Raw genomic sequence first — 23,855 nt, 5'->3', positions numbered from 1 at the left:
AACCTTCCATAGCAGCAGGAACTCCAGAGACTTCTTGTGTGCTATTCAAGGGCACATATCTGGATGCAGCCAGAGAATCAGAGGTTGTTGGCCAAGCACAGGGAAACTCCAAGCACGCTAGGAAGAATGGCAGAGGAGAGTGCAGTATAACCACTGTTCTTGCTTCTTGAAGCTGAAAGAAAGTCAAGAGAGCAGTCATTTAGACCTCTTTTCACTGCTTAATGCTTTTTGCATTTGCTAACACAACCTTTGTCCACAAAAGCCATTTCCTCAACTCTATCTATTACTTTGATTGTGAAGGCACAAACTCTCACTCCTAAATGATTGCTTTGAGCTCAAATATTGCTCAAATATTGCATTTGTACAGTAGAACACACTACTTTGTTCTACTGTACAAAGAGACAAAAGCAAGAGTCCTGGACTGGTGGTAGACACAGAAAGGTCTGTGAAACAGACCCCATGAGGTATTCCAGCACAGAGTTCTCTCTATAAAAAGGAAACTCAGTGTGTCCTTTGTCAAAGGATACCTTTTCTGCCTTCTGTCTCAGGAGAAAGGTCACTGATAAAGTGACAGTAGCTTTGTTTACACTTAACTCAGCTTGCCAGAGATAAGTGTAGAAGTAGTAGCTTGCCAGAGTAGTAGTGGACCAAAGCCTAGAAGAAGTCCTGAGGCTTGAAGTGTAGCAGCATTGCAAGACACCAGCCCAGATTACTTGGTTCAAGTAAGTCTCACCCACTCTTGCAATAAAAACGCTGGGGACCCAAAGGCTCGAGTCCTACAACATCCTTGCAATGGCACGTGGGATAAATGGGGGCTGCAGAGAATGTTGAGACCTGCTGTGTTACTGGTGGATTCATCTTTAGTGAGCTGTGGGATTGTCCCAGATTTCACAGCAAAGAGGTAAAACCTGGGTCTTGTGGTTCTCATAGTCGAACACGGCAGGCAAGGTACAGGTTTGGCCTTGAATGTGGCCCCGTGCAGGTGCAGCTGGTGGGGCTGCTTGGGGCAGTTGAGACCAGACTGTCCTGCACCCCCTCCTTTCGTGAGAGGCTGTATACAATACCTTCCACCAGCTGGCACTGGTATTTGCTGTAGTTCCCCACAGAATGCAGATGCAGACGGTTACCCTGCTGGGTCTGAAAGAAGCTTTTGACAAGAAATATCTCGTAAGGGGGAATGAGGACTTCTTTCTCAGATGTGTGGTAAGAAAAGCCTTGCATAGCTGATCCCAGGCAAGTGGTCACTGTGAACAAAGTTTCATTCCCAAACTTCTGGGCTTCATTCCTGAGGAGGGAGGTAGAAGTGAAACGGCCAAATCGCACTCTGCTGCCCACCTCGGCCTCAATATGTAAGTCTTTTACACCCCTGTGCACCTGGTAGCACTTATGTTCCCCCATGCTGCTCTGCCATTCCTTCATTATCTGGATAGCAGTTGTTAGGTAGAAGTGAAAATATTTAAAATGGAACTTGTGTCTGTAGTGCTCTGGAGAGATTCCTGCTGTAGATGTAGCCCAGTTCAGCTGCGAGTGCAGGGAAGAGTTCATGGTGTAAGCCATGAGGACTATGGCATGGCTCTCACGCATCTCCCTCAGGAGACCTACAGGGCTCTTTAGCAAAGCCTCCCGAGCCTTCTTCCAGAGACTCAAATAGTCCTTGTTAGCAGCTATTTCCTTTTGAAAATAGTCTCCTTGCTCCAGTTCTTCCATCATCTCCTCTCTGCACCCCAGATACTGGTCATCAAAGGAATGCAGAGCCATATCCATCAGGGTGTGGGACATAGCCTATGTAAAAGCAGATGAAGATTAGCATCAGAAGTGTGAATGTCTTGTGTATCTCTGTGGATGCAAGCCAAGTTTTCCTCTACCCTTTTCTTGCCTCTTTGTCATTACTGGCAGAGCAAGCAAGGCCGGTAGCTAATCTTTAGCAAGACCTTCCTGAGCAACCTCAGGTTACTGTCTATACACCACCACAGGCAAATATTAGTCAGGATGCCAGAGTTCTTATTTGATGTGGATCTGCTACATTAAAATCTCTGAGCATTGGTCCTTCAGAGTGTGATGGTATCGAGCCTGCAGGACAGACCCGTGGTCCATTTATTTCAATATTCTGCTTAGTATTGTTAAGTGGTTTTGAAGAGGGAAAGAATAAGCAAAACCATCTACTAGGGGCAGTGTAGCCTGAACTATCACAGGTGAACTTCTTCTCCCTGTTCTTACAAACCTTTTGGACATGTTTTGGCTCCAGGAGAAGGTGTTCAGTAAAGAACAGTATAGCAGCAGTGTGCCAAAACTATTGTTCAATCACTTTGTCCCAGTGAGACCAGCTGGACTTGTCATGTAAATAAACATTAAACACATGAGTAAGGATTTACACAGCTGGGTGCTATAATAGGAAAATAACCCCTAATGTATTCTGCCTATGAAACAACATGCTAATTGTGTTTCTAGCATTTCTAATTAATAAAAACCTCATGTAATCAGATCTAAGAAATTGTGTGAGTTATGGCATTGTTCTTTTTGCTTTATGATCACCTAGTAGACTAGTCAAGTACTGTAATCAGTTGAATTCTACAAAGTAGATAGATATTTACTTTAATCTCAAATATTCATCCTGGACACATAACCAAACTGGCACCTTTCTTAGCCTCTGAAGTTATACTGGCTCATAAACCATACAGGGATTCAGTTTATTTGTCCATGATATCATAATTGTTTTAAGGAAAAGCTAAAAGGCAGTCACAAGAAATAGAGCAATATTGTCACTGTCTCGTCCAACAGCACATTGATTTTGTCAGAGCCTCAGCTGAAACAGGCTGGAAAAGGAGAGGAAAGATTCCATGAGATCTACCCACAAACATACTCTAGGAAACCATCTGGATGCAAACAGAGGAAAATTCCAACCAAGTAGTTAAAACAAATTAGGACAGGTGAGAAATGGAACAGAGGAACTGAAAGCAGAAAAGTAAAGTTGAACCCAAAGCTCCTTAAAGAACCTGTTTCAAACAGGAAAAAAAATTATTTCTGGGCTATAAGCAATTTCACTATTTCAAATAAAGAGCAATATTTACCTCTTTTACCAGTATTTGTGAGAAGATCAGCAACAGGAGGCTGCCCAGTGGCACCAGCTTCCTAGAGTCCATCCAAGACACTGTAAAGAACATTTTTTCAAGGAAAGGCAATTTACATCTCCTTCTTTCTGTTTTTCTTTGAACTGGAAAGTTCTGCAGTTTGTAATTTGCACTCAGGTTTTGGTGGCTGTTCTTCAACCAAAGATCATTTGCCAAATTCTCACTGCAATTCAGAAGTCATTAATCAATCCAAGCAGACAATTTACTGGTAGAAGTGTGTCCGAAATCCATCAGGAAATGTCTGGTTGCACCAACTCCAGCTGGAGTGAGTGTCCATCACCTTGATAGTTCTTTTAATTCCAAGGTACTTGGTGTTGTTCTTGCAAAAAGGAAGAAAACTGTGGCTTGGAGAAGTCTAAGGCACTTCTCTTGAGGAGTGATGTGTCAGGGTGACTACTCCCTGCTTAAGAGTTTAAAAAGCCCTTTTAAGGAAGTTGACTCTGATAAAGCCAACACAGAAATGCAGGGTAGGTTGGGATCCCGTCTGGAAGTAGAGATAACCTGACTGTCCTTATCACCCTCTGGTTTCTACTCATGTGCTGCCAGTCCTACTCTTACATCACTGCAGAGTGGCACCTTGTTGGACTGTTTACATTGGGCACAGGCAAAACGAGTGTGTAATTGCAGATTCTGTACTGAGACAAAGCTTTCTCTAGCAGCTGCTTTCCTGACACCCTTCCAAATACTGGCAGCGAGTTACTCACCTGTGGAGCCCCATGACCTCTGGTAATTCTTCTGTATGGAAAAAGAGCCAAGAGCTGTCAAGGCTTTCGTTCTGACTACAGGAAAGTGAAGCCCATTTTCCATGGCCTGATGGTGATAGGCTGGGTGAGGGGGGCACCCCCAGACATGGAGTGATTCCCTGAGATAAGAGATGTTTGTGAATCTGCTTGGATTCTGTGGACAGAGCATTTGCAAAATATTGCTGAGATAGGTGGGAGGTGACATAAAGGCCTCATACTGGGCTGCTTTCAAAGCAGTTGCTGCTGCTAACAGTATCTGCAGCCCCTGCTGACATGAGATGATGCCATGAGGTGTGAGAGAGTGATTGATGCAGACTACCTACTTCTCCTTCCTGGAATTTCTCTGTTATCTTGGGCTGTATTTCAGAAAGTGGTTGCTTGACTGCTAAAAGTGAGTCCACAGGAGGGCTCACGAAGTTATTCAGAGGCTTCTCCATGTCTGTTTGTGTAGAGATAAAACAGACCTAAACTGAGACAGGCTCCCGTGGGAGCTTGGCAGTCATGATAAACACCCCCACTAAAATGTCAATTCAGCTGCGTATAATCAGTTTGCAAATTATGTCCCTGGTTTTCATCTCTGACCTGTTAGTGAATGTTTAGAATTAAGGGAACCAGGAAGAAAGGCCACTGATTTTGCGTTTTCAAACGCTTCAGGAGCGTGTATTACTAACTGCAATAAATACAACGGCCGTAAGATGGCAGCAGAGGATTTGTGGCGGTGCTTAGAGATTCATTAACCAAGCAAAAATCGAATTCCTCCATTTCAGCAGTAAATCTGTAACGTGATCTGAGCGCTCAGATCCCCAAAGGTCGTAATGACTTCAGCCCATGAAGAGATCTGATGACACAGAGCAGATAACATAATGGAGGCCTCCAGGCGCAACTTGCCTGAAAAAAATATTTACTGAAAGGGAGACAAAAATATAAAACTAACCAAAAAAGGCAAATATACACAAGAACGTTTTTGTGTTAACAAGACCATACACAACAACAAAATCCCTATTTTATTAGTACAGTAGATATTAGGATTCCACTAATCTCTAGTATTTTTCCAAGAAAAAATTTCACTCTTTTCAATAAAGCACTCTGTTAATTTTTACTAGATGGTGTTCAGAGGAGAGTTTTACTGTGAGCAGTGAAGGCCCATTAGTTTATGTCAATAGAGGGGCCAGTCACAAGTGTTTGACCAAGACATACAGAGATATTTACGAAGTGTCTTCTCCTTGGCCAGGATCAGCATAGCCAGTGCAAGTCATAGCAGCTTGCCAAACAAGGCTCACACTGGCAGCCATCTCTGCAGACTTATCCTGCGTCCTTACTTCAGGACAAGGCTTTTCAGAGAAACGCTGGTCTGGGTAGATGGTGTGTCAGCTAAAGCCTGGCCCTCCTCTCCCTCAGTGTCACAGAGTGCTGGAACTATGACCTAAATTTCAGTGTAGTCATTTTGGATTCAAGATGGGGCGTTTGAGGGGAGAAAGAAGCCTCATGCACTGGGTTCCTGCTCCTCAGGGATCACAGAAGCAGACTGTGTCTTTCAGACATCTCTTTTACCACAGGTAAAAGTTGTACAGAAGAACAGAAAGAAGCAGCACACCAACCTGCTTTACTTAAGCAGTATTTATTAGAATTAGCAGCTGAGGATGGTTGCACTACCTTACATGTAACCAGAGAGATTTGGTCCCTGTCAGTTCCCTGAGCATCAGCAGTCCTTGTCCTTGGAAGTGTGATCTGCCATCTGCCTCTCAGGGAAGGAAAGCTGACAGAATATATTAAGGAAGGTTATGCAGAAAGTTGCTAAGGTATGATATTAATACCAGAGGACAGAATGAAGTAGTGCAGAGGGAAGACAATATGTGTATATAAAAATACACATACTTTGTATATATATATATTTAGCTACAAGTTGTCTTGAATAAACAAAACACTGCCCCACCTTCAATCCATCCTTGAAGCAATTTTCATTTTGTTTTTTTCATAATGTTTATAACTTTCATTTCTTCTTCTTCTTCTTCTTTTTTAAGCCGTTAAGACACTTCTAGTTTCAAGGATAAATGCAAAAGCAGCGGAGGAGAAGAGGTTATTTTTTTTGTTCTGCTGGGCATTTTCAGTTTCAACAGAAACTGATTGTAAAAAAATCCCAAATAACCAAGAGAATTCAGAGTCATTTTTTACAGTCACTAAAAGCAGTACACAAAAGCAAGAGCTCATCTAGAAGGACTCCTTAAATGCACCTTTTGGGATTTATTTGTTGTTGCTATACAGGCAAATTTTGTGACAGAATAATCAGAACAGCATACCAGAACCTGATTGCTGTCTATGCAAGAGTATTCCCACACTTCTATCTTTACAAAACGATCCTACTGTGATGTGTATTTAATATGATCATACTACGTGAAAATACTGAACTTTCCCACTAATTGGAACAGGAGACAGGTGTTCTTCCTTCTTCCCATGAGCATCCCAGGATCAGATCCATCACATTTACACACATCGTGACATTCTTCTTCCATAATCCTCCTGCATTTTGCAGAAGAGGATAAGAGATATAGTGGTGTTTCTAAGGCATGCAGTGGTTTTTTGAAACTAATCACCATTTCACACCTATTCTGTGCTGGGGATTCAGGTGGAAGGAAGTTAAGAGTCTTCTGGTGAAGCTCAAAATACCACAAAAGATGTCTGAAGAGAGACTTTATTGATGAAAGGAAGAAAGTTAATGGAAGCTCAACAAGAGGGGTAATTCCTGCCTTGGTGTTCCAGCTGGTTAGGGAGACAATGGCAGAAGATGCCAGTCTAGATGCTTTCCTTCCCTCCTTCCCAGCCACAGCCTTCTTTCTCCTGTGAGATTCAGAATGTTCCAAGCCAAGCAAGTGAAGAGACCTTCCCATCCTCAGTATCTCCCAAAGAAGCGGTTGTAGGCCAAGGCAAATCCTATTTGGTCAGAGAGATAGTCACAGGGGGGATAGTTTTCACAGCGCTCATGCATCTGCTCCATTGGTCTTCTGTAAATTTCAAAGTACCTGGAATAGACAGAGATGCAATTCTGCAGATTCAGCCAATGCAGTTGGAGACAGTTCCCACACCTGACACTGACATGAAAGAAGTGATTCTCCAGTGTGACCCAACAGAGGACTGGTCATGCTGAGTTAAACATCTACTTACACTGGGATAGTCTACTTGATCAATGCTGGGAAATGTGGGATTGAACCCAATTTAAATAAATTGCTCTTGAGGTTTTATCAGCAAAGGATACCACAGAAGCTGTAAGTATTTGGGGTTTTTTGTCTTCAATCTCATTCCCCAACTACCCAGGATTATTTTTTTGTTGTTATCTATTTTATTATATATTTATTTTATTATTTCCTGCTTATCTTTATTTTTGCCCAGTTTCTACTCACCTTCCCACTAGCCATTCTTTTTCTTTAGCTTAAACACTTTTCTGTAATTATCCTCACTTCTGTTGTAGATAGGAACACTATCCCCATGTAACTTCTTTTTCTTTTCTTTTTTGACAGGCTAAGAAAGCCCAATTTTTTAGTCTCAGCTGTACACTTTGGATGTCCTTCTCAGCTCCTCTTCTAGGTTTTGTTAATCTTTCCTGAAGACTACACACACCACCACAGGAATCCCACCAGTATCTCATGAATTTTTACTTTATTTCTGTATTGGAAAGAGTAGCTTAACAACCTCTTCCAGGAAATACATGAAGAACATTCTTGCATTATCTCAAATTTCTCAAATAGCTAGGATTTCTCCCAATCTTTGTGTCTGCTTTCTGCACATGTAAATGTATGTTCTAAGTTTCAGAAAGAACAGCCAATCTTATCTAGCCTTATTCCCTCAACAAAGCTGTGCTTCCTTTGTGGGGACCCAGAGGCAATGACCAAGGCTCTGTGATTCTCATTATCCTGGAAATTGGTTCTGATGACCATGTATACTAGAGTTCAGCTATGAGACTTCAAAAGGGTTTTAATGAAAACAGAACCATTTTTCCATCACTGAGTGTCTCCTACAGCCTTTTTCCTTCAGTACATGAAGGTAATGAAGGAAAATAATGCCTTGTCATGCCCTACTGCCTTCCCACCCCCTCTTCAGAACAGGTCCAGAGTCCAGCTCTCAGCCCAGCTCCTGAGTTGTTACCATTCATATGGGCTGGATCTCTTCTTCCTCTTCACAAAGGCATTGGCAACTTCTTTCTTAATCTTGATGCCTGCCAGGAGAGAACACAGCAGGTTGGAGATGCAGCGCTGAAGCACAGAGACCAGTCTAACCTCCGAAAATCAAAATCTGCTCTCTTCACAAGCACATGACTGCCACAAACGATGCTGATGGTCTGTTTATCTCTCCCCATCCCACTGTCCACTCAAAGCTCCCTTCCCACTGCAGCCTTCACATCTCCATGAACCAAGGGCTTTTTCTGTCATAAACTCCATTTCCTTATCATACAGCATAATCTGAGTCTGCAGCAAATGTGCAGAAGGCATAAAATATGAATAAGAAGAAAATTAGGAGATTGGCACCCTCTCTCCCTGGCCTACTTAATTTTAGAGTCTTGGCTTCCTTTCTATATCTTGACTCAGACTGAGAGTGATGTGGGATACCGACCAGAAGACCTTAAAATACCTCCGATGAGCCATGAGCAACAGGCAGCACACAGAAATGCCAATGCTCACATGTACAGAGTTCTGTGAAAGGGAAAGAGTATAAAATAGCTACAGTAAACATCACCCAGTGAGAAATACACCCAGGATGTGCAAAGATCCCAGTACTCAGGACCTGGAGAATACGAGAGGTCTTTCAGCCATGACAGCATTTGCCCCTGCTCTCCACTAACACATCGTGTCTGCACAGTTGCTTCTTTGCTCCCTTGATTTGTGGTTGTGCAAACACCGTGGTGCTCTGAAGCACCCCACAAACACCAGGTAGAGCCACTTCTCTCCCCAGCCCGAACCAGGGCTCAGCACAGCACAGCCTCACTCCTTGGGATGGTCTCACAACAGCAGAGGTGTGCACAGGTGCCAGCACAGCAGCAACACAGGCAGCTGCACACCAATACACATTTCAGCGTGGAAAATGGCAAACTGCTGTTGTCTCTGGAGGAAAGAAGGTTCTAAGGCCTCTGCCTGTGGGGAGATGGTGGGGTTTGTTCCTTCCCTCATTATCATGGAATGTTTGGCTGTATTTCTCTTTGGAAGTGAGCTGTATCTCCTCTCTAGCAAACTGAGGTTTATTCTGGATCAAAAATACTGACTACAGAGAAACTGCCAGTTAATGAGTTGTCAGAAACTACCACCTTTCCCTGAATAGTCTTTACATCTTTTTTTTTCTCTTTCCCAATCTGTGTTTGTATTGGCTCACTGGAAAAATACTAGCATTCATGATTCTCAGCACCAATGTTATCCTTTAAAGTGGGAGAAAGGAGAGACAGGAGAGAACAAAAAGGATTTTCCATACAGATTTCTGCCAGGATCAACTTGCTGCAAAGGCTGTGAACAACCCAAGGTGTGCAAATCCCCACATCTCAGGTGACCTGACAAGAGGAACTGCAGCCCTCAGAAGCAGCCAAGGCAGCCCCTTTCTTTCAGGCTTTCCATGTTGCAGGGCTTGGCAGGGATGTCACAACCCATTGATGTGGGCAGCTCTCTTAACACCTGGGGATGCAGCAGTCACTCTGGGCAGGTCTCTGAAGCCAGGTCAGAGCAGGGAGACTGGCCGTGTTGCTCCACCAACACAACCCTGTTTCACAGAAGGCAGATGCATCCAGCTGCTAGCAACCTGCATCACCTGTGTCTTTCCAGAGCACTGCTCAAGGGTTTTGGAGATGCAGGCTATGGCACCAGCACACCCGGAGCAATGCTAACCTTGCAGGTGCAGTGACACTGACTGCCCTCATGTCACCTGCTCACACAAGAAAGGCTCTGTTTGCTGCACATGCTCCTGCACCACAGGGACTGCAGACTTAGGGAGCAAAAAGGGAAGAGCTAGAGAGGGACTCAGCATAGGTCTTGTTCAGCCCTTGAACCTATCAAAGGGAAGAAAGAAGGCAGATGCAGGAGAATGGAGCTGAGCATCAGTCAGAATGATATACTCACTGTCAGCACTGGGAGATCCTGAGGGTTCTTTGGAATCTGGAAGACAGACAGACAGAAAGGAGTCTGGTTGTGAGTTGTTCTATGGTTGTGAGTCATCTTCCTCTGTAACTGAATCCCACCACTGACTTGATCCACCAGATCCAGCTCCCCCCACTTACACAGAAGGTCTGTTTCTACCAAAATGGTTTTATTAACACCCACCATTTAGAGAGAGACTAAATTATAAACCAGTTTAATTCTTAAGCATATTAAAATGTTCAAATTCTCTGCTGCAATTCAATATGCAACTGAGGTGGGGGTGAGTGGGTGTTGACCAGCAGAAGAAAATGCCCAGCAAAAGATGGGGGTCTCTGTTCCCAAGCCCTCTCTCACCCGTGACTCTCTCTCCAACAGAGATCTGAAGTTGTGCAATGACTGGTGGTGCATCTCCTCCCCCCAAAGCTCTGTGTCTCTCCCAGACTGGAGGGAGGCTGGCAGCAAGCTGCAGGGTTCAGCAGTGCTCTAGAGCCTTCCTGGGAAGATGTCCCCTTACCTTTCTCACAACAGCAGAGTGCTGCCAGGGCCAGAGTCACGATCAGCAGTGCCAGCAGACTCCTCATGTCTTCTTTGGCTGCGCTAGTCCCCCTAACCTCAGAGCTTTCCTGGAGGCTACTGAAGTTCTCCGGGGCTTGCTTTTGGGCAGCAGTTTATATCCTGTGATTTCTTGGAGAGGTGAATAATCTGGCTTGTATTCCTGTATCTGTGCTCCAAAACAAAGCCTGTCTTTTGGCCAGGAGATGCCGGGTCCTGGCTGTCATTTTGGCATCCATCTCATGACCCAGGGCATTTCCAGAAGATTTTATCTGAGATTTTGAATGGGGCTGTTGAAGAAAAACAACTGGATTTTTAAATCATTTTTCTTACAGACTTGAAAGTCATTCAGTCATGCTGGAAAGCTGGGGGAGAGACCAGCACACCCTGAAGTAGAGCAGCTCTTTTCATGTGATGGGGCTCTCTCATGTTGAGTCTGTCAAATGAGACTGAACCCGATGGTGACCTTTTCCTCCACCCCACCTTCAACCATTACCCTGAGGGTAAGGAAACCTGTAAATCAGTTTGCATAGGAAAAACAGTAGTTTTTCAGAAAGTTTCACAGTTTCACCAAATCACTTTGGAGAGATGAGATTTTTATACTTTTAGGAACTTTGGAAGTTAGTTTGAGGGGAGATCTTTGTATTTTCCTCCTGGAAATCTTCATAATTTAGAAGCTTTATTTTGGCTTCTCTTGTCTAAAAATCAAATAAAAATTTAGACTCTAAAAGTGTTTCATTCTTCAGGACCCGAGTGTCTAAAGTTACTTGGTACTACAAGAGACTTGCATGGGCTGTGTATCAATAACCCCACAATCCCCAAACCCCCTATCCAAGTTACCAAAGCCACGTCCCACAAACAGCATAGGAACCACAGAATCACAGAATAAGCTGTGTGGGAAGGAACCCACAAGGATCATCAAGTGCAACTCCTGGCCCTGCACAGGGCACCTCAAGAGCCACACCCTGTGCCTGAGAGCACTGTCCAAATGCTCCCTGAGCTCTGTCAGGTGGGCACTGTGACCACTGCCCTGGGGAGCCTGTTCCAGTGCCCAGACACCCTCTGGGTGAAAAAGCTTTTCCTGATATCCAACCTAAACCTCCTCTGATACAGTTCCAGCTTTTCCCTTGGGTGCTGTCACTGGTCACCAGAGAGCAGAGATCGGTGCTGCCCCTCCACTACCCCTTAGGAGGATATTGTACACTGCAATGAGGTCTGCTCCAGGCTGAACAGACCAAGCGGCCAAGTTTGGGTAGTTTGGGGTTTTTTTAAATCATATGTGCTTGTTCTTTCTGGTAGTGGACACATAATCTTCCTCCACCTCATATCCAGTCCTCCTCAGACCCATGTGCAGAGGACATGTCCAAGGGTTACAGAAGTAAAGTTTAGGAGGCTCCAAAGGAAAATCAGAGACATTAGGGACTTTGCCAATTCTTAGAAACACTGTCTTTTAGCTTAGAGAATTTAGCTTAGAGGATTAAAATAAACCAACTTTTGTCCCTGTTAACTTTTCTACAGTCCAGGAAAGCTGAATATACATACTAATGATATCCAGCAAAAGTTTTGTATACATATTATTCCAGCAAAAGAGCAACAGTTTAAAAGTAAACAAACGTCTAAAAATAATAGGTATTCTAGGAAAGTTATGCTTCCAGATGAATACTTGAAATAATATAAATATATAAATATACAATTCTAGTAATGCAAACAGCTTTATTTATCCTCCCATCTTTTCCCAAGCTTTCTAACTAGCATGTAGTCTCTTAAATCTGTTTGGTTGTTGCTCCCACTAATGAAATCCCACAGAAATCTCTGGTATTATTCATTATTTATACTGGTTAACTGGGGATCGGGATCACTAGATATTTCTGGACACAGACCCAGACAGCACTAGACCTTGTGCCTTCTGTTTTGGTGGTGTCACAGTGTCAAGTCAAACCCAGACACTGCTGACTTACTGATTTTAGCATATGTGATCTTGCTCTGGTTGGTGATCACAAGATTCACCTACTTGAGAATACAGAGAACAAGTGTGCGAATGTACCTAATCCATACAGGCTTTTTCCTTAAAATCATTTCTCTCTCACTTTTTCTGGACAAAACTTTAGCGATTGTCAGGGTGGAGTTTCCTATCAGAAGTGTTTTCAATAAATAAATCACATTTCTTTCCAAAATTCAGTTTCAAAGCTGGCAAAGCCTTGAAGCACCCTTTGGAAGAAGATGCATGTTTCTAATGGGCCAGGTAATTTTGGCTCCAGACTTAATTTCACAGATTAGTCAACAATTTGATACTTCATACATCATAGACTTTGATTGCATGCCATGAATCTTTCCCACTTCTATAATTTGCAGGTGCCTGTGTAAGCCTGAAGAGGTGAATGTCGAAACCATCTGTGTTGAGCTGAGCTGGATGTTATGTCTCCTACACAAATTGCACCAAGGAGTGTCCCAGCTGCTGTGGCTGCTGTCAAGCCCAGAGCAGCATTGAATTCTTGGACATGTCAGCACTGGTGCCTTTTGGCCTGGGGACAGGCCCTGGTGATGGTGACAACCAGAATGCAGCCATGCTCACTCCTCAGAGGACTGGGAGGTGCTCAGTAACCTGTGCACAGGGTTAAGCCACATCTTGGTTTCAAATGATTTGAGAACAGTAAAATGAAATTGTTCTATGTGAACAAAGTTGGGCCTGACCCCAAACATTGGATTGCTTTTATCTGTTTATTTACCACCAGGAGCCCCTCTCCAGCTTTGGTTTCTGCAGCTTTCAAGTGCTACCAGAGTAGTTTCAAGTGGAAGGGTTTTGAAAGGGGATTGCAAAAGGAAATACAAGTTAAGTCTAGACCACACACTCCTTTCTAAAGGAGCACCTAGCATCAGGACCTGATGGTAGCTGGATAAACAAGAGGCAATTTACAGGATTTTATTTTACCAACTCTCACCCTAATTTTGTTTTAAGATTAAATAGGTGCCTTCTGGATTTTGTTTCCCCAGCTGAGGAAAGATTTGATTTTCAAAAGTGCATCTGCATTCTGAACACCCCACCATTTTTAGATGTCTTAAGACTGGGAGTTGAAATTGGCCAGTGACCTCTGAAAGAAGCCACTAGTAGAAGCTGGAACAAAACCATTATAGATTCTTCCCAAGCCATATGCTTGCAAGGTAATAACTTTTTTTCCCATAATCTGCACCAGAATCTGTGTTAAACAAATTCAGTTTCTTCATGGAAAATTGCATACCCCCTTCCAAAGTACTGTGACTCATGAGAAGATAGTATCAAACCAGCAATTTATTTTGTAGTAAACACCCACATCCTGACCTCTCTGTGATCTCTGCTACATCAGCTCAGAGCTAATTAACACAGTGCAGGAATCCATGGCTACATGGGAGAGAAGCAGCAGGCAGGATAACATACAGGGACACAAGCAACTGAGTATGTTTCAGAGCCATTGCATTTTTGGGGAGGATACCCTGGACTCCAGGCCCCAGGGTGGGGATGAGTCATCCTTTACTTAGTCCTCCTCCTTCCAAAATAGTGCTTGTAAGCAGCTGCGTAGCCGTGGCGAAAAGCGTACATTTCACAAGGGTAGTAGTCCTCGCAGAGCTCCCTCTGATGCTCCTGGTGTGCCTTACTGCGCTCCCTGATCCTGTAAAGGTAGGAGAGAAGAGGGGTAAGTGCTGTCCTCTTAAATATCCACCTACAGCCCTTTCCTGTCCCGAAACTTCCCACTGGGATAAGGATCCACCACCAGAGCCCATCATCCAGCGACAAAGTTCTTAGCGTGCCAGCTTCTGTGTTTGCCACACCCAGGGAGTGACATGACTACAGCAGGAATGTTTTGCCTCCTCAGGCAACCTTTTATTTTGGGGCTAAGTAAGGTGGTGGGGAGAGGGGAATGGCTCCTGCCTGAACTTGAGGAAGGGTCCTCCCTTTGCAGCCTCCCGCAGCCTGCTCTCTTCAGCTCTTCTGCTCTTTCCCAAACACACACATGGGACAAAGACCTGAAATATTCTGCAAAGGGGTCACCTGGTTCTGAGGAGGTTTGCCTTATGCCTTGCTAGGAGATGATTTCTGTGCTTCAGTCTTTATTTTCACGAACCTTGAATAAGGCATGAAATTTGTTATATCTGTGTTTTTTAAATGAAGCAATGAGGCCCTCAGATGACCCTTTGATTTAGAAAAGGTCATGCAAGTTCTGCATGAGATCTGAGGACTAGAATAAGATCTCAAACTGAGCTTTCTTTTGGACCATCTCACACTCATTCTCTCTCCTTCTGTTGGTTCTTCCTTCAGAACAATTCATCAGTCTTCTCAGCATATGACATGTCCTCAAATTAAAGGACCCTCTCTCTATTATCTGAATTCTTGCTTTTCCTGGGATTGGGGACTTAAATGGTACCTCACATTGAGAGAGGGGCTGAGGCTTCTCACAAGTCACCATGGCTGCCACCCCTGGTACTAGCCTGTGCTTGGCAAGGAGGAACCTGTTCCCACTCTCGACCTCAGTGTCCTGAGGCCATGACATACCTCTCCTGAGTGATGGCTCTTAGTCTCGTGTCAGCCTGTATGAAGTCACTGGCCTTTCGCCTGTTGAGGAAGGGATCTGAGAAGGCAAGGGATTATTCAGAATGGCACTTTTTCAATGCCAGATTTCAATAAAAGCTATCGTCCTCCTTTATAACAGCCTCCTTGTCTGCCCTCCCATGTACAATGAAATCCAGGACCTTTCAATATCCCCTCCTGCCCCCGAGCTGGTTCATGCTCAGGCTCTCTCAGTGGCTGGTGCAGCCTGTACAGAAGTGCACATGCTGCTCTTGTTCTGCTGTTACTCAAATCACCCAGGGGAATGCTATTGTGATTTTGCTGCCACAGACCCTCTGAGTGAGTGGAGCTTGGCTCAGAAGAGGTAGGCACCAAGCTGCACAGAGCATGAAGAACTACAAGCTGCACGCTCAGAAGAACTACAAGAATTGTGAAATTACACACAGAAAAGGCCTGAGTAAGTCTCTCTGCCTCCAAGGTTAGACAGTGATTGAGAAGTCTTTGTGGCAGTTTTGGATGAGGGGCCTGAAAGCCCCTTCTGACCTTTTTGAGAAACATCACAGTCCCGTTGCAGAGTTCAGGAGTCTGTGGATGTCATTGATATTGGCTCCCACATGTGCCTTTGTGTTGCTGACTCTCTGCTTTGTGAAATTCTTCTTCCAGATGTCCTAATTTCTTTTAAGTTTTGATTCATCTGTTCTCTAACCTCTCCAGGATATTGCTTGTTCCAATACAAGACTTTCCACCCTTTTCATGCTTTTCCTGTGACACTTTTTCTCCCTCTTCCAGCCAAAGGATCCCTTCTACTCACACACCCTGCCTGCTTCCAAGGTGCATAGCGTAAGGCTCTCCTTGTTCTTCGGGGAGAATAATTGTGTAAGTGGCTTCTACGGTACCTCTTTCCATGCTCATCCCAGAGCTTTTTGAGCAGTGTCCTTTTCTAGTGTCAGTTAACCTGGTTTTGGTATGTGTAACAGAGACCTGAGCTCTGTTCTCAAATTTTGTTTTCCAATTCTCGTTATATTCTATGCAAAATGGTGTATGAGCTTGTGCCGAAACATGTGAAGTTTTCTTTCTTTTAGCTCTCTCCCTTTTCATCCTGAAACTCCATCACCCAGTAAAGTCAATTTCCTTGGGCTGGGTGGCTCTACCTATTTAATCCCTACAGTAGGAGTACGAGGAAATGATCTTGGACATGTCTGTAGCACACTTCAAATTCAATAAAATAGTAAAGCAGTCTCTTACAGAGATACTCATCGGACTCCATGCTCTCACGGGACTCTGTGGAAAGAAAGAATGAAACATGTAGTATGATGCTGTATTGATGGGATTCAGTCTTTCATACACAACAGATAAATAGAACACACATGGAAATCAGAGAAGCCAGGTTTCAACGCACATGTTTAAAAGGAAGACAAAGGAATCAGTGGTGTGACCTAGAATTTATATGAGGAGTTTAAATTGCTCAGGAATTTAATACAGAGCTACCTGGTGTTTTAGTCAGTACTTCCAGACTCATGCTTGGTCATCCAGCCTGATTCTCTAGAATAGTTTTTCAACCTTCTGTTCCTGACACTACAGTGGATATGATACCTACTTACCTTCAAAGCTTGCATGTGGTCTTAGGGAATGGATTAGCACAGTGAAATGCACTTGACTCTTGCATGAAGCAGCATCTTAATGCCACCAATATGGAACTGTGTGCCTCACAGGAAAAAGGGGATGATATTACAAAAGGAAAAAGGGAAATCTTCCAATTAGCAAGGAATAATTAAGAATTAGCACTCTTATCATAGTCCAGACAACAAAGGCAAAAAAAGAGGAGCAGTCTGTGAGGTGAGCTGAGCTGGAACAGAGATGAAGGGGTTGAAGCATCCTGGACCGTGAATCCCAATGGCTAAAGATAACAGCTTTGGATAAGGGCTAGGAGGATCTAGCACAAAGGCAGGAAAACAGGCAAGAGATCAAGTTAAGGGGAAAGAAGACACAAAGTTAAGCAACAAACATCTGAACAGACCCATAAATGTCTGCAGGTTTGAAGTTTTCATTCTACCCAGCAATAAATGTCACCTACCATAGCAAGTGGCAGCCATCACCAAGACAGCCAGGAGCGTAAGGACGATGAGAGTGCGCATTGTGCCAGTGCAGGAAGGAATCTCTCGCTCTGTCTTCCTCACTGTGTTTTACTCTCTTCCCACTGAGGGTAGCTGGAGATCCTGGGCTGACTGCAAAATTAGCAGTGGAATGTTTATTATGAAAACAGAGCTAGGAGGGAGCCCATGAAAGAGCCTTGGCAAGGTGACAGCTAGCTGGTACACACTCTTCTTGGAGCTGTTACAAAACAACCTCTATTAGCAGACTGAATTGGGTTTTGGGAAGGAAGGGGCATGCCTCCTTCCTCTCACAGTTCAGTGCTGGGGGACATAATCCAGAGGCAAACATGTCACTAGCACTCCACACTCAGAAAAGCTAGCCTATGCAAGTGGAAGGAATTTCATGGGCTGCCAGGGACCCAAAGGCAGAGGTGTGTGTTGATCCCAAATATAAATGTTTGTTTTTCTGAATTTTCCTCTGATCTGCTCTCTTTGATCTCATCATACTCTGTCTGGATACAGCCAGCCCAAACTGTCCTGTCAGCTTTGCCTATGGAGACATGGAAAATGAGGCTTCAAACATTCCTGTCCCACTCAGTCCCCCTCTCCCCAGCTGGCCTTTGCTGCAATGATAGCCTGCCAGCTATCAGAGGAGAAATACAACCCTCCTGCCCCTTCTCATCTCCTTTTTTTTTGCTTCAGGAGTGACAAGCAGCAACCTGAAAGAATCCCTTCTGCTGGTAGGATCATGATTTTTGCATTGAGATGACAGCAGCACTCAGAACTCTAGCTTTGAAGCCTCTCACTGTGGTGCTGACCCTAGACTCCTCTTGCAGCCCAAAGGACAACATCTTGGTGAAGTCAAAGGTAACTATTTCCCTCAGGACTGATGTCTCTCTGGTCTAGCACTAGCAGTCCTTGCCTCACTGGGCACCGAAGTCACACGTCAACGAAAGGCTTTTCATCTGGGACAAATCTCCAAGGCCAGCAGTCTCAGGGAGAATTACCTTGCCTTTTAACATCTAAAAGAGTTTGACTGGGTCCAATATCATGGACAGCAGAGACATCCAAAACATTGGGTGTTCCACTCTCCAACTCTTGGAACAGTAGAAAGCAGTGTAAGAAAGAAGGAGGAGTTACAGAGGCTACCCCTGCTGGGTGAAAAGGAAGGAGTGTGCTAGAGGCAAGGTAGCAAGGCAGGGTGGGTTCCCACTGCCTGCCAGCCCCTCCCATAATGGCAGTGATGGGCTTGGGACACCACACGCTGCCTGGCGATGAACCTAGGGCACAGGAACCATTCTTATGTCTGATCCAAGCTGTGATTACTGCACGTTTTGTCCATGTGTATATGCAGTATCAGGATTTCTCACTGACAGGGTGTGAAGTGAATGCACTCTGGGTGCAGACCATTCTCCCCAAACCAATGTGCTGTTGTCACTGCTGTCACCTTCAGAGGCCAAACCATGAAGCCACATTGAAGGTAACACAGCCAAGACCTACAGGGACAGATAGCCAGAGCCTAACATTTCACCAGTGAGGAGTGAAATTCAGTGGAAAAAGATCACTCTGGGCATTGCAAGTTACCTTTCAATGCCAAACTCATGACCCTTTCCTGAAGCCTCCTGTCTCAGGGAGAAAAGCTGAGTAGGGACTTCAACTTCAGACCAAAGAGAAAGAATTGCTCTTCTTCCCCATTATCCCACCTGCTGTGGAGAGCAGCTCAGTCCTGTACCATCAACGCCCCCCCATACACATCCACTTCTTGCCTGTTTAGTGCTTAGCCTGAAATGAGGAGGAAAACTTGGGAAAAAGCTGTAGGTTTGCTATAGACACAAGGTCAGAGGGGAACTGAGACTTTGCTGCTGCCCCTCTGTGCCCTGCCACTCCAGTCTCTTTAAGGAAATTCTCTGCTCTGGGATCCTTTTAATTTCTTAGAACTCATAGTTTTGGACTTTGTGTTGAATGTGGATTTTATAGATTTCCCAAATGTCTTGTACAGGAGCTGCTAAGAAAGAAAAACTTGAGGGAGAGGTTGGAGGACAGACCAGCAACTGTGGGAAAACAGTGGGGCACAGAGGGGAAGATGCTGGGTGTACTTTGGAATGGAAGTGAGGCTGCCCAGTGGGAAACTCCAACATGCTTTCCAGCCAAACCCTCTTTATTTGTTTTCCCTCAGGGCAGAACTTTCTGCTCCCTGGACAACTCTGCTCCCATTTCAGAGGACTCTGATCCCAGAATGCCTGGAGCATACCCTGCCATCAACCACAGGAGAACAGCCACAAACACCACTTTAACCCAAATGTTTCATTTTTAACCACAGAGGCAATACATTTTTCAAGGAATGAATGAACATGCCAGTGACACAGCCCTGTAACAACAAATCTCCTTCGGGGAATGCTGCCTCTAGCAAAAGTACTCTTCTACTCCCCCTGCACTCCATACTTTTCCAGCACACATCTCCCCTACTCAACAACAGTGAGCTGCCCTGGGGGTAACATACCATGCAGCACAGTGAGCCAAATCCCTCTGCTTTCTAGCAGCATCCACTGGTTAGAATTACAGAAAGGAGTTAAGACAAATCTCCTGCAAATGCCAGGGAAATCTCTGCGGTCCCACAAATAAAGGGGGCATCAGAAAAGCAGCCCTGATGTGTCTGCTGCTGGAGTGGAAAATCACAATGTTATACATGTTGTAGCAAGCACTCCTAACATTTTACAGCAGTGAAACACCAGCAAGGCAATAATAACAAGCAGCTGTCCAGGAAAAGCAAGGCAGTCCCTGCATACTCACTAAGCTGTCGCTTCCCTGCCAGTCTGTAGCTCTTGTCTCAGGGGGCAGCTCTCCTGGCGTCTCGGACCCTGGACGGAAGAAGAGGGACCTTTTATTTATTAGCATCGATCAGTGACTCCTCCCCTCTCCCACCCCCAGGATACCATCAGAACCACCTTCTGCCCACAGCCAGCAAGCCAGCAACATCAAAGAACTGAGCCAAAAGGGAGAGAGCCAGAGCACACACCAGGGACTAGGGGGGACACAGCCACATCCAGGTTGCCTTTCTGTGCCTGGATGCCGTGACTGGACAGAGATATGAGAACAAGCTCCAGTCTCCCTCTTTGTTGCAAGACCCCCCCCTCTTTCACCCCCTCCTTTTCTGGCTGGGCTCTATCTCAAGCTACACTGCTAGCCAGGGCACCTGTTCTTCCTCAGGGAACAGGACCCTTCTCCCATCTCATTTCATGCTGCTTTTACAACTGATCCCGCCTCTTAATGGCAGGCTAATATCAGGCAGAAAACTCACACAACAAAGGTGTCAGCTCCAAAACCCCCAAAAGTCACATACCCTATGAGGCAAAGAGTTGGCTTACACAAACCCAAATCCCTGAGGTGCACCCTCTGTTCACACCAGACCCACAGCAGTGCTGGGCAGCCCAGGACACATGCTTGGTGAACTGGGCTTTGGGCTTCTGGCCCAAAATGATAGCAGATCCACGGAGATGAAGAACCACCACTGTTCAGACAGGGAACAGTGAGCAGCTCCTGTCCCAGGGTTTTATCTTTAGCTCCTACAGTGCTCTTTGAGTTTGGGGAAAGTTCAGACTTATCTGTGGCAGTGAGGTAGTGTGTTACTTGTGTCCTTGTACGAGCAGCTGTTGGTCCTTGGAGCCTGAGAACAGCAATCTTGAGCTGTCCTCAAGGCATAGGGCCCATGATCAGGAACCACCTCTGAAAAGCAGTGCAAACAGGAGGTCATTTCTTGCCCTTGTCTGCCACCCTTCAGGGTCATCTAAATTTTCAGCCCTATGACATGCTGAACACTGAAAGAAATCAGGACTCTGATGACCTGGTCACCCTCGTCTGCCTAGATACTGATAAATCATTGGCCTCAGTACCATCTGGCAAACTCTTAGTTAAGTAGGAGAAAATGGGTATTAAAACCAAAACAGCAAAGATGGTAGGGAAACAGACAAATGGGGCAAAAACTTAAGCAGTGGAAAGGAGAAATTATGAGAAATTACCAATTGAATTTCTCTTGCAACAAGTTTTACTTTACTTCTGTTAATAACTGGCTCTAAAAAGGAATACTTGTTGAGGAATTTTGTCAATAACACAAAGCAAGAAAGCAACAGCAGTGAAAAGGAGATCTGAGAGCCCATACAGGAGGAAAAGGATGACCTTTAAAGCTTTATTAACAGAAACAGGATAATATGCAATAGGGCAAATGCAAGGTCTGCCATCAGGATCAGCAGTAAGAATCCTGTTGTAAATTAAAAGCTCATAAGCTAGAGGTAAATGGGGAACAAAAAGAAGAACTGTGAGCCAACAGTCATAAAGATGATGACCCTAAGATGTCTACTGAGAATGTGCCAGCAGAGATGGGCACCTGTCAGTGCCACTGGGTAAGTTACCAGGGAGACCTCAGCAGGATTCCTCTGTATGGCCCAGATCGCCCATGTTCATGGAAGAATAATTCTGGCGGGAAGTGCTATAGATGAGGACTAAAAAGACAATGTGATTTGCACTCACACCCAAAAGGACAGACCTTTTCACCATAGCTTGTGGGAGTTGCAGAGCCCCTCCATCCCTGCACTGAACTCAAGGCTTTTCCAGCAGGACAATGGACTAGCAGTTAGGTTTTGTTTCCAGTACCCACCAGGAGCTGTTTCACAGTCCACATCTCTCATGATTAGGAGAAGTCCCATTTCCAGCCTCTGTGTCTTTAAAGCCATGATCCACATTTATGTCTCCCTCACTGAGTGCCCAGCTCATGCTAGAAAGGCTTCAGCAGAGTAGCTGAGCACTCCAGTAGGGGAATAAACCCTATCAGCACTGCAACAGAGCAGGGTTTCCAAACCCAGGTTGCCCAGAGTAACTGGACTCACCAATCTGGACAGTCCTTTTCAAGCTTGCTCCTGTGTTTTAGGATGTAAGTTAGTCAACCACCACATGGTCTATGGCTTACAAAGAGATTTCTCAACATGATAAACAAGTGCTTTTTAGAACAACTAGTTCTACAGCACATGAGAAAACAAGACTTTATTTTTACTTTTCCATTTCGTCCTAAGTAATACCTAGGAACTGATCCAAGAAGCAAGAATAATTGAGCTACTAAGTAAGAGTGTTTGAGTGTCCACAATATTATTAAAGTCAACAACCTCATGGAATAAGTCGTGCTGAAAACTAGCATGCTGACACTAAGCTTTAGAAAGGGAGATATTTTTTAAACACAGAAGCCAGTCAAAAGACTATGAAATAAAAATAAACAGAACACATTTCAGACATTTAAAGAACTTGATATACGTATCTCAACGTGTGTTAGCTCTGGCAGCAAACTCACTCAGCTACGCAAAATTAAAACTAAAACTAGTTCAACTGCTAGTTCAACCTGGGAAAAAAAAAAACACTTCAAAACTAGATTTAAAAATTTCCAAAGATTGAAAGAGAAGGGGAGCACATAAACAGGAAAATCTAGTTTCAAATCCTTCAGACAATTTTTTTCAAAATAGCTAAAATGACTAATATCCATTTCCATGATGGAATGGGGAAAAAAGAGTAATTTCATAACAAATAAGTGGGGTTTTTTTCCTCAAAAATATTTAAACACATCTTTGAAATCTGTCTTGACCTTTCCCCTGAGAAAAATTTTGCCCCCAGCATTACAACTTTCTGCAAAAATAAAAGTTTCTAGTGTGAAAGTACATCTTGGTTCTAACAATGTGCATCCATGTGTAGTCCTAGGACTGTTGTAAAAACCACCATCTGAAGCTCACAGACAGTGTCAATCTTCTGTGGGTGGGGAAGGTTCCCACACCATCTCACAGCTATTTTCTTTCATGCTTCCTCCAACATTTTGGGCACTTTAGAAGCTTCCTTTTCCATCTTACGTAATAAATTCCAGCAACTTTCTCCTGCCCAGGGATGTGGAGTACACCCGCATGTCCAACCTGAAGGATGTCTCTCTGGATTCTTGGACAAATGGTTGCTCAGTATCTCAGGGCTAAGGAGCAGGACTGAAAATAAACAAAATAAAAAGGCCCAGATCCTTCCTATTTGAACAAATTCAGAGGGCGAGAGGATAATTCTTCTTCCACTTGCACCGACTTACAGAATTTGGGCCTGTCTGCACATTAATCACGACCATAAAGAGAAGTTTACAGTTAGTGAGCTGTGGGGGTTGGTTGGCTGGTCGGTTGGTTGGTAAACTGGGGAATTTTTAGCCACTGTATTATGTTGGTGGTGGCAAATGTTTAATCTACTGAAATTCAGAGATTAGTGTCCAGACACAATCTCTGTGCAGCTGTGATACTCAAAGTTACTACTTGTAATCCATCAAACTACAAAACAAAGCCCAGTGTCCTAGAAAAACCGCAGTCTGGCTATGAATACAGGAGCATTTGGAGTCAGCAGCACAGCCTAATGGGAGCCCACTCCTCTCCAGTTCTGCTTGTTGGAAAAAAGTGAGCCTGGCTCAAGCCTTCAACTCCAGTACTCAGGACACTCCATGGGATATCACTGAGTTACCTTAAAGACTGACTATCTCTGTTTGGCCAGGACTTCCCAGAACAGCTGTGTTCGGCTGGTAATAGGAGGTTCGTGAGCCGAGAAGACTAAAATTTCACAGAAGTCAGACCAAGGTTATTCAGTTCACTGAATAAAGCAACAAAAACATTTCAGGGCTAAGAGCTAACTCTGTT

General features: G+C 44.4%; 3 protein-coding genes across 3 annotated transcripts; all 3 read right to left on the bottom strand.

Moving 5' to 3' along the window:
- Nucleotides 1-76: 76 nt before the first annotated feature.
- ART4 (ADP-ribosyltransferase 4 (inactive) (Dombrock blood group)) lies at nt 77-3,552 on the bottom strand. Its single transcript, XM_069001275.1, has 3 exons — nt 3,069-3,552; nt 1,065-1,782; nt 77-172 (listed from the first exon to the last, which is right to left on the bottom strand). The coding sequence occupies exons 1-3, from the start codon at nt 3,159-3,161 to the stop codon at nt 78-80; spliced, it is 906 nt and encodes a 301-aa protein (XP_068857376.1). The 5' UTR covers nt 3,162-3,552; the 3' UTR covers nt 77.
- Nucleotides 3,553-5,473: 1,921 nt separating this feature from the next.
- On the bottom strand, nt 5,474-10,670 carry LOC138103178 (osteocalcin-like). Its single transcript, XM_069001262.1, has 4 exons — nt 10,493-10,670; nt 9,961-9,996; nt 8,009-8,078; nt 5,474-6,888 (listed from the first exon to the last, which is right to left on the bottom strand). The coding sequence occupies exons 1-4, from the start codon at nt 10,557-10,559 to the stop codon at nt 6,759-6,761; spliced, it is 303 nt and encodes a 100-aa protein (XP_068857363.1). The 5' UTR covers nt 10,560-10,670; the 3' UTR covers nt 5,474-6,758.
- A 3,128-nt stretch (nt 10,671-13,798) lies between these two features.
- MGP (matrix Gla protein) lies at nt 13,799-20,021 on the bottom strand. The gene is made up of 5 exons (XM_069001249.1): nt 19,954-20,021; nt 17,145-17,295; nt 16,316-16,351; nt 15,056-15,131; nt 13,799-14,174 (listed from the first exon to the last, which is right to left on the bottom strand). Exons 2-5 carry the CDS (start codon nt 17,203-17,205, stop codon nt 14,036-14,038), a joined length of 312 nt encoding a protein of 103 aa, XP_068857350.1. The 5' UTR covers nt 17,206-17,295; nt 19,954-20,021; the 3' UTR covers nt 13,799-14,035.
- Between the last annotated feature and the right edge of the window lie 3,834 nt (nt 20,022-23,855).

Source organism: Aphelocoma coerulescens, chromosome 1A (assembly GCF_041296385.1).
Source record: "Aphelocoma coerulescens isolate FSJ_1873_10779 chromosome 1A, UR_Acoe_1.0, whole genome shotgun sequence".
In the NCBI taxonomy this organism is placed as follows: Eukaryota; Metazoa; Chordata; class Aves; order Passeriformes; family Corvidae; genus Aphelocoma; species Aphelocoma coerulescens.
This window is presented reverse-complemented; position numbering and strand designations above follow the sequence as displayed.